This window comes from Panthera tigris, chromosome E2 (genome assembly GCF_018350195.1).
Source record: "Panthera tigris isolate Pti1 chromosome E2, P.tigris_Pti1_mat1.1, whole genome shotgun sequence".
NCBI lineage: Eukaryota > Metazoa > Chordata > Mammalia > Carnivora > Felidae > Panthera > Panthera tigris.
In genome coordinates, this window is record NC_056674.1 from 6,421,108 (window position 1) to 6,431,116 (window position 10,009).

Sequence of the window (10,009 nt, forward strand, 5' to 3'; positions counted from 1 at the left end):
CGTAATTAACAAATGAGAGAAAAGTTCCAGGAACATCGTCAGCTCCCAAACCTGTATTCCCAGTGCAGCTGTAAATGAAATAATTGCAGTGGTGAGACAGGTGACCTCACAGAATCACAAACCTATATCTCAGGGTCTGGCTGGCCCCTCCCACTGGCTGCTGTGCCCTTCACAGGGAGCCCCTCAGGCAGCAGGAAGGAGTTGGTGAGGATCCATTTCAGTCTAAGAGGCAGTGTCTGTATCAAGAGTCTGGGTGAGTGATCCTATCAGAAAAGGGTGCTATTCTGTGGATTACCTAATTCACTGTGAAAGCCATGCAGGAACGTGCAATATTTCTGAGGTTTGAGCTGAGCTAGTTAAGAGGATGTGGGGTCCTAGACCTTCACCTGTCCCTGATGGCTCTTAATTCAGTGAAGTTAAACTTCGCTCAATGTGATTGCTGGTGTTCAGTGCAAGTAATAATATACACTGATTTTTAAGTCCTTAAGAAATGAATTGTAAAATCAATCTCCTGTTCTACATTATAGGAATTATAGGCTAAATTTTCAGGGTTACTAGATGTGCAACTCTCACAGCTCCATGGTTGTAGTGAAATGTATGAAGAATTTACAGGAATCTTCTGATCCTGTGCAGAACGTGTATCCAAATGGTAATGTCTTGAATTGAAAGTTTTCCTGTAACCTTGGATGTAGCACACAATGATGGGGACAGTAACTGAGTCTCCATGGAAGACATCATCATCTGTTGGTTACAGTGAAACTATACTCATTCTGAAAGTTAGGAAATGAACAGGTAAGGGACAGTTGACATAAAAACGGTGATTTTCAGACAGCAGCTTTCAGGTTCATATCATGTTCTTTCCAGGTGTTTAAAAATTACTCTACCATCAATACAAAAACCGAGTATTTTGAATCCTAAAGTGTGTAAGATACATGCCTTACAGAGGTCATTTTACAGTGATGCATTTAATATTTCACAAATCTTAGTTCATTGCTAATAGTTTTCCTTAATTCACGTAAGTACTCACTAATAAGTACATAGTGTATCACTCGAAATTAATGATAACTTAGAGTCTGCTTTACACCATTTGATCATGCATCCGTGTTTCATGTGCCAGAGTTTATGGGATTGTCGTGATAATTCAGCAAACCCAGTGTAATGCCATTACACTTGTGTTCCTCACATAAAAGCACACGAGTCTTTCTGTTGCCATCTTGCATCTACGACATATAACTGCAGGTTCCTGCACTATGCTATTGCCAGAGTGCATGCACGTTCACTAAGGTATTCAAGGCTTACCCATAACTGATATTATCCTGTGGAATAAAGTTTTACAAATGAATGGAAACTTGTTGTGATGAAAATTATACAATACCCCCTACTCTGAAGTTAACCACAAGGTGTCAAATCAGAAGTAACCATGGATCTGATTCCTGGATGGACACAGCTAACTAGCCCTCTAGCAGACCGTGGGGGCTCAGTGCACTATCACAGTTTCCAGCCCAACCGGTTCCCAGTCCCCACGCAGCCGGAAGGAGCAGATTTGAACAGATCCTTAACCTCTCTGTGTGTCTGTTCTGTTCATCTTTTAATTACAGCCACAGTAATGCCGACCTCATAGATGTGTGGAGCATGAAGAAGTTCTCACGTGAGTGCCTTCACAGGAGTGATTTTACATTATAAGGGCTCTTGAAAAAGTTCTACATTCAGCCCTCGGAAAGCAACTAATGAAAGAAAACTGTAAGTAGGTGTTTCCAAGTGGCAAGGAATGGAAAGCAGAACATAGTGGATTTCAGCTGACGTGATACATGTTGCGCATGTCTCATATTTCCGTGCAGGAAGTTCTAGCCCAGGAGGCAACGGTCAGTGACTGGGACCAGAGACAATGGTCACAAGGGATCTGGCCATCGGTCTGATCTTCTTAACACAGACTACCGTTGGAATCCTGGGCAATTTCTCACTTCTTTGTCATTATATCATCCTTTCCTTCACTGAGTACAGGTGGAGGTCCACAGATTTCATTCATAAGCACCTGATTGTAGCCAACTTCTTAGCCCTATTCTGCAAAGGAGTCCCCCAGACCGTGGCAGCATTTGGGCGGAAACATTTCCTCAGTGACATTGGATGCAAACTTCTTTCCTTTCTTCACAGAGTGGGGAGGGGAGTGTCCATTGGTAGCATCAGCATCTTGAGCGTCTACCAGGCCATCACCATCAGCCCTGGGAACTCCAGGTGGGCAGAGCTTAAAGTTAAAGCGCCCAAATACATTTTCCCCTCGATTTTCCTGTGTTGGGTCCTGCAAATGCTGGTGAATATCATTTTCCCTATGTACTTAACGAGCACATTGAGCAATAAGAACATCACAAACAAAAAGCATTTTGGATACTGTTCTTCGGTTCGTCATGACAAAGCTAGTGACTCACTGTATGGACTGTTGTTATCATTCCCCGATGTGTTATGTCTGGGGCTCATGCTCTGGGCCAGCAGCTCCATGGTTTTCCTTCTGTACAGGCACAAGAAGCAGGTCCAACATATTCGAAGAACCAATGCTTCTTCTGCATCCTCCCCGGAGTCCAGAGCCACCAAAACCATCCTTCTCCTGGTGAGCACCTTTGTCTATTGTTACACCCTCTCCTCCATTTTTCAAGTTGTTTTGAGTGTTTTTGATAATCCCAGCTCCATCTTCATAAGTGTCGCTGCAGCTGTGTCTGAGTGTTTCCCATCTATCAGTCCGTTTCTGCTCATGAGCCACAACTCCAAGGTACCCAAGGTACCCAGGCTCTGGTTTGCCTGGAGAAGGAATATAAGATCTCCTTGTCTTCAGAAAAACATGTAGACTGTATGTTCTTCTACAACATACAGTTGCCAATTCACTCAGCCCCCTCACAGTCCTAAAAAATTTTTATGAGTTTTTCTCTCTCTCACAAGAGAGGTGCAGCCTGCAGCAGACGGGGGTTTCTGTGCATTGATGTCTGTGCTGCGTACAGAAACGTGATCGGTGTGCATCGTGTCGTTGACCTGTGTGCTGTATTACTGTATCTGTAACATTTTAAAATACCTATCACCAATAAAATCATGAGCTGTTGTGAGCAGATTTATGCATAATGCCTTTACATGGTCAAGAAGGAGTTTAAATGTATTGACAAAAAGGACTCTGTGATTAGTTTTTCAAATCATGCTGAAATTTCTAGGTTGACACCTAACAAATACTAAGTGTGCACTTCCAAAGAAAGGGGGTCAAATGTATACATGTTTTTAAATGTTTTGTCAAGACCTACAGGATCGAAGTAGGATGTAAGAATAAAGTCAAAAATAAGGATTGAGGTACAAAACTGAAAAATACATTTTATGGAATTTAAAACAAATTGGCACAATTTAAAACACTTGGCACAGCAATATTCATACCAGGTAACATATACTTCATGGTTTGCCTTTATTATGATTGTCAAAAATGAGGAAACTCTGATAAATGGTCACAGCAAAGAAGAGCCGGAGGAGACATGACCACCAAATATAAAATGTCATCACATACCTGATGTGTTCTCTGTTGATGAGTTAGAGGCCTCAGTCTCAATCAGACAGAGGCCCTGTCTCACGTGCTGTCACCTCTGTGCCAGTAGGGGTGGCTGACATAACCCACCAAATTCAGAGTCCGGTCTCCCAGGGAAAGGTCACCGGCACCATAGAGCAGGGTCACAGGGCTCAGTCCCTCCATCCAGCAGTGATGGAAAAATCCTTGTTTCTTTGGATTCCCAGCACGTGAAAGGAAGCCCAGCCCTTCCTGGACTCCTGGAGTATTGGGGACAGCACACATCACTGTGAGTGATGAGTCTGTCATTGCAGCCTCTGGCAAAGGGAGGAGGCCTCCACCTGGAAGCCACACGGTGTACGAATGTGGGGCCACTACAACACAACTACAAGGTGTGATTTTTTTGAAAAGTAGTGATTAGCTTGTAAGTGAGCTCTCCTCAGAACTAACCCTTAGAAATCCTGAATGTCTTGCTTGATACTCCAATTTGATTTACTCGGATTTACATATTCTTTACCTAATGTCCTTTTTCTGTTTCAAGAACCCACCCAGACACCACATCTCATTCTGTAATCGTGTCTCCTCTGACTCCTCTTTGTGGGCCATTTTCCCAGATTTTCCTCATTGTTGATCATCTTGACAGACTTGAGTACTAGTCAGGTATCTTGTAGAATGGACCTCAGCATTAATATGGTACTTTCCTCATGATTATCTTGGGCTTCTATATTTTGGAGAAGAGAGCTCAGGGTATAAAGCGCCATTCTCAGGACATCATATCAAGGCTACAGCCCAGCAACATGACTTATCATTGTTCACATCGGCCTACGTCCCCTGGATGAGGTTGTGTGTATGAGGACCCTTCGGGAAACTTACGTGTCCCCTTTCATATTGTACCCGTCGCAAGGAAGTCATTGTGTGTGGCTGACATTAACGAAAGGGATCTTGTGCTCTGCCTCCTTAAGGACAACGTTTCTTACATAAATTATGTGGAATTCTTCTGAAGAGGTCCTTTTTCTCAATTTATTATTTATTCAGTGATTTCCCAAAAATGAATAAATGTTGAAAAAAAATTTTTTAAAAAAAGGGGTCGCCTGGGTGGCTCAGTCGGTTGACCATCTGACTTTGGCTGAGGTCATGATCTCGGGTTGTGGGTTCGAGCCCCACGTCAGGCTCTGTGCTGACAGCTCGGAGCCTGGAGCCTGCTTCGGATTCTGTGTCTCCTTCTCGCTGCCCCTCACCCACTCATGCTCTGTCTGTGTGTCTCAAAAATGAATAAACATTAAAAAAAATATTTATTCAGTGATTTCCTCTTATCAGTTTAGACTCCTGCACATCTGTTTGATACTGAGTTACAACCAATACGGCCTCTTCTGCTCTTGTTTAAATTCAAGGTGTTCTGGGGTGCCTGGGTGGCTCAGTCGGTTAAGTGTCCGACACTGGCTCAGGTCATGATCTTGCGGTTTGTGGGTTTGAGCCCCGCATCAGGCTCTGTGCTGACAACTCAGAGCTGGAGGCTGCTTCAGATTCTGTGGCTCCCTCTCTCTCTGCCCCTCCCCTGCTCATGCTCTGTCTCTTGGTCTCTAAAAAATAAATAAATGTTAAAAAAAATTTTTTTTAAATAAAATACAATCAAGGTGTTCCAACTTGACCATGAGGAGCTCTTTCGGGTGACTCCCGTGTCCCTCTGACATAGCCCATTTTTAGAAACCGAGTTGTTTAGCATGTCCTGACTTATGGCACCGCAGCTCTGCAGGCTGATTTCATACACGTCCTGTCCTAGTCCAGGCTGCACCGTCTCTCCAGGCAGCCCCTGGCTGCTGCTGTGGGGGAACTGTGTCACGGACCAAGGCATGGACACTAGGTATGCTCACTGCTCCTGGGTGTCACTGTGTTCACACCCTCTCAGCTCAAACACCAAGAAAACGTACGTGTGTGTGCTGAACCGCTCGTGTGCACATAGGTAGAAACGTGTGTGGGGGGCGATTGGTGTCCATACCGAGTCAACCTGACTTCAGGCTGATGTCTCCAACTCCAACCCATTCCTCATGGATCATTCTAACTTCCTGCCCTTGCTCATCTGTCTCCTGTCTCTCCAACGGTGACAAACGTGGATCTCACCATCTGCACTTGTGAGTCAAATGCATTTCTGGTCCAATTTGTATAGGATACTGGCCCTCTTGTGCCTGGTTCTTCCAGGCAAAACATCTGAGTAAACTATGGGATGGCTGCAAGAAAGCGGAAGGACAGGTAATGACATGGAACATTCCAAGGTAGAGGAGGAGGGACACCTGGACGCCTGGGAAGGGAACACCTTACACAGCAGGAGATACGGGGGGAGGGGAGGGGCAGAGTATTAAGGATCATTCATCTTACAGGACTCCCCCCGGACAATGGCATTCTAGGGGGGCTGCACGGCAGGGACACCATCCCGCTAGGCTCAGAGGACACTTCCAGACAAAGAACATCACCCTTGGGCTTTGAAATCTAAGGGAATTTTCCCTCCTAGATTTTTTACTTAATGGTGACAGGTGACATTTCTTCTTTCCAGTTTCTCTTTTTGGAATGGGAATGTCTACGCTCTACTCATCCCACCATTGATTTCTGGAAGCAGAGAATGTGTCTGCATTCACAGCCTTATCGCTTGAGAAGGCAGGTTTTTCACAGGATAAATCATGTCTCAAGTCTTTTTTTTTTTTAATTTATTTATCTATTTTGAGAGAGAGAATGAGACAGAGAGAATCCCAAGCAGGCTCCACACTGCCAGTGTGGAGCCCGAGGAGGGGCTCAAACACACAGACCGTGAGATTATGACCTGAGCCGAAACCAAGAGTCAGATGCTTAACTCCCTGAGCCACTCAGGTGCCCCTCATATCTCATGTCTTAATCACACTTGACTTAGATGATACTTAGAGGAGATTTGGGACTTGGACTTGTTTACCAAATGAGTTAATATTTTGGGGCTACTGGAATGGGGTGGAGGGGTAAGTGCATTGTGCCAGTGAGGACATGAATTTGGGGAGTCCAGAGGGCTGAGTGTTATAGACTGACCCGTATCTCCTCGAATTGATACACTGAAGTCCTAAATCCCAGGAGCTCAGAAGGAAGATCCTTGAAGGAAGTGATGGGAGTTAAACTGAGGCCAGTAGGATGAGTCCTCATCCACTCTGAGTTGTGTCATTATAGGAGGAAATGTGGAGACACACACAGAGTTCGGATTTCTACCTGCACAGAGGGCACAGTATGGGAGGACAGAGTGGGAAGGTGACCATCTGGAAGCCGAGGACATGTCACAAAAAACTACACCTGCAGACTGACACCTTGATCTTGGACTTCATGCCTCCACAACTGTGGAAAAAATACCCGCTGTTTAAGCCACCCCAAATGTTCCATTTTGTTACCTGGAATAAGTGTTAAAGTACTTAATTTGCAGAGTCCTCCTGTGAGATGGCTCATTGTCTGCATTCCTCACAGGGGTCTTGTGATCTCACCACAGATTCTGGCTGTGAAAACACTTGTCAACGTAAACACTGCAGACGTGTGAGCCTTCACGTTATGTTCATGCAACTTCTGACCTCATACCCTAATTCCGGATGCGCTCAGATCCTAACGTTCCTGGACTCCACCCAAATGGGTATTCCTGTCACCTTCCTATACACTCCTGTCCTTGTACTTTGACCACATTTAATCCAGGCTCCTATTATCTATCTCTTAGACAGTGCTTAGTGCCTGGGTTTTTATTTACAAAGGACACTAACTGGCGACACAGAGAGGCTTATGTCAACTGAAAGAAGATTTTTTACTGCATACATTTCCTGACAGGGGGATGACAGCATCCCACACAGGCACATGGGAGAAGCATCCTGTTCTGGTCAGGAGTCAGAAGCAGGAGAGAGGGGAAAGCCTAGCCAGAGCCCTTATCATGGTTTTTTGGGGAAAGGGACAGCAGGACATGTTGTAGAGCTTAGTACTGGCTACTTTGCCCTGGGGCATAGGGGCTGTCCCTAATTATCTGGTACTTGGTGGCGGACCGATTTAGGGCTGTGGAAATTCCAGGTTTGGTGCGCTAGAGCTTGTTAACAAGACCGTTGGGGAAGTGGACTCTCTACTGGTTAGGTTACATGAAAAGATGGGCCATGTAAAGCCCTTCTCTATTTTTATGAATTGGTTACTCGTGGAAAAGGCACTCTTTCCCTCCTCAAGAAGGTCACGAATGTCAGAGCCTGAAGAATATAGTAAATACAGTAAATACAATAGGCCCTGTTATGACCAGAGTTCAAATGCAGACCTACAGAGTCTAATCAAAACACAATCAAATAGAGAATTTCCGAGAAAAGGAAGCAAGTACTGTGGGACCTTGTTTCTTTCTCAGAACAATTTCATTTCTTCCTGTCTTTCCTGAATCTCTATTTCCAGACTGGATGTGCAATTCCAGGTCCCCAGTGAAGCCCTGGGTTGACAGACACACAGAGACAGATCCTAGAGAGAGGGGAAATTTCTGGGGAGTCTTTTTGGATGCTGGATTAGCACTCATCACTGTCCCTTCCTTGAGGTAAGGAGGCTTCTGCTCACTAACGAGTTGGTCCATGGTCTCTCCCTTGTCCTGAAGCCACTGCTGAGCTGACCTCCTCCGATGTTTCCAGGTCACCTGTGCGCTCATTCCTTCCCTAGGACTGTGCCAAGGACTGTCTGGATCTCCTGAGTTTCTGTGTCTCTACTGTTCACCAAGAAAGATCTAGCTTTAAGTGGATCTGGACTTTGTAAGAGGCTGACTCTGATTTTGCAAAGGAAATTCCAGTCATTGCTTTCTTGGGGGGAAGTCACTGATATATATACCTGACCCTTTCTTTTTAACATTTTTTTCAATGTTTATTTGAGAGAGAGAGAGAGAGAGAGAGAGAGAGAGTGAGTGAGTGTGTGTGTGTGTGTGTGTGTGTGTGTGTGTGTGTGTGTGTATGAGCAGGGGAGGGGCAGAGAGAGAGAGGGAGACACAGAACCTGAAGCAGGCTCCTGGGTCTGAGCTGTCAGCACAGAGCCTGATGTGGGGCTCGAACCCATGAACCTAGAGATCACGACCTGAACCAAATTCATATGCTTAACCAACTGAGCCATTTAGGCACCCCTGTCTGACACTTTCTTAAGGTTTAAATCCTAAACGAGCTTGCCATTTCCATGGCACCAATGGATTATTTTGTTCCGTTTCGCCTTTTTCTTTGAATGAAGCAGCTGAACACTTCCCTCTGGAATGGGAGCTCCTAGTTCTACATCTGTCCTCAATTATCCTGATTTTCCAAATCCTAGAATCATCTCTCCCTTCAGGTGGTGCTGAATTCTTATCCTATGTGCTTGATTAAATTTATAAATGCGTAATGATTCCAGCAGAGGAAAATGGAGAAGCCAACATAGTTTGGGGCTTTGACTTTAAGATCCTTCCAATAGGAGTTCATCGGGCTGATCGTGATGGTCTGGAAGACACTCAAGAGGCAGGTGCTGCTAATGGACAACCCCCTGCCCACTCTCTGAATGTACAAAAAAAGTTTGCATGCAAATTAGTGAAAAAAGATTTCAATCCCAAAGCTGCCAATGTCTGGGGGACTCCTTCAGAGAGAATGACCAAGGAGTTGGCTACAGTCAAGTGCATGAGAATCAAACGGGTGAACCTCAGCCTGTGTTCAATGCGGTAAACGGACACATAATGATAAAGAACAAAATTGCCCACAATTCCAACTGTCGTCTGTGACAAGAAGATTATTCCTACTATCAAATGCCCTGAAGCAATCTGTCATACAACATGTTTTCCTTTATATTATGACAACAATCATTTCTCTGGGCAAAGGCTCACTGAAGACTTTTCACAAGATGAATAACACACTACTTGGCAATGAGAAAGAAGAAAAGCTGGCCTTTTGTAGCAATGTGGATGGAACTGGAGAGTGTTATGCTAAGTGAAATAAGTCAGGCAGAGAAAGACAGGTACCATATGTTTTCATTCATATGTGGATCCTGAGAAACTTAACAGAAGACCAGCAGGGAGGGGAAGGGGGGTAAAAAAGTTACAGAGAGGGAAGGAGGCAAACCATAAAGGACTCTTAAATACTGAGAACAAACTGAGGGTTGATGAGGGGGTGGGGGAGGGGGCAAAGTGGGTGATGGGCATTGAGGAGGGTACCTGTTGGGATGAGCACTGGCTGTTGTATGGAAACCAATTTGATAATAAATTACATTAAAAAAAAACATGTTTTCCTTTCTATCATGACAACAATCATTTCTCTGGGCAAAGGCTTCCTGAAGCCTTTTCACATGATGAATAACATGAATTGAGTGCTCCTGTTTGACTGCCATGACTTCCTGTGATGGGAAGAGATGGAGAGATTTGCAGTCTATTTAACTGAAAAGTCAAGCAGTAAGGATGAAGTGCTGTTATCCTGGAGAAGCAAGGGCAGGTGAGAGCAAAGGGAAAGAAAGCACAAGGCAACATTGTCA

At 44.7% G+C, this 10,009-nt stretch overlaps 1 protein-coding gene across 1 annotated transcript; it reads left to right on the top strand.

Annotated features, from left to right (window-relative positions):
- The first annotated feature begins 1,751 nt into the window (after positions 1-1,751).
- Positions 1,752-2,836, top strand: LOC122234318 (vomeronasal type-1 receptor 4-like). Its single transcript, XM_042970260.1, has one exon. The coding sequence runs from the start codon at positions 1,886-1,888 to the stop codon at positions 2,834-2,836; it is 951 nt and encodes a 316-aa protein (XP_042826194.1). The 5' UTR covers positions 1,752-1,885.
- The last annotated feature ends 7,173 nt before the right edge of the window (positions 2,837-10,009 follow it).

Bases quoted from the DNA above. Each gene is read 5' to 3' on its own strand.
- LOC122234318 (XM_042970260.1), top strand. From the start codon at position 1,886: ATGGTCACAAGGGATCTGGCCATCGGTCTGATCTTCTTAACACAGACT.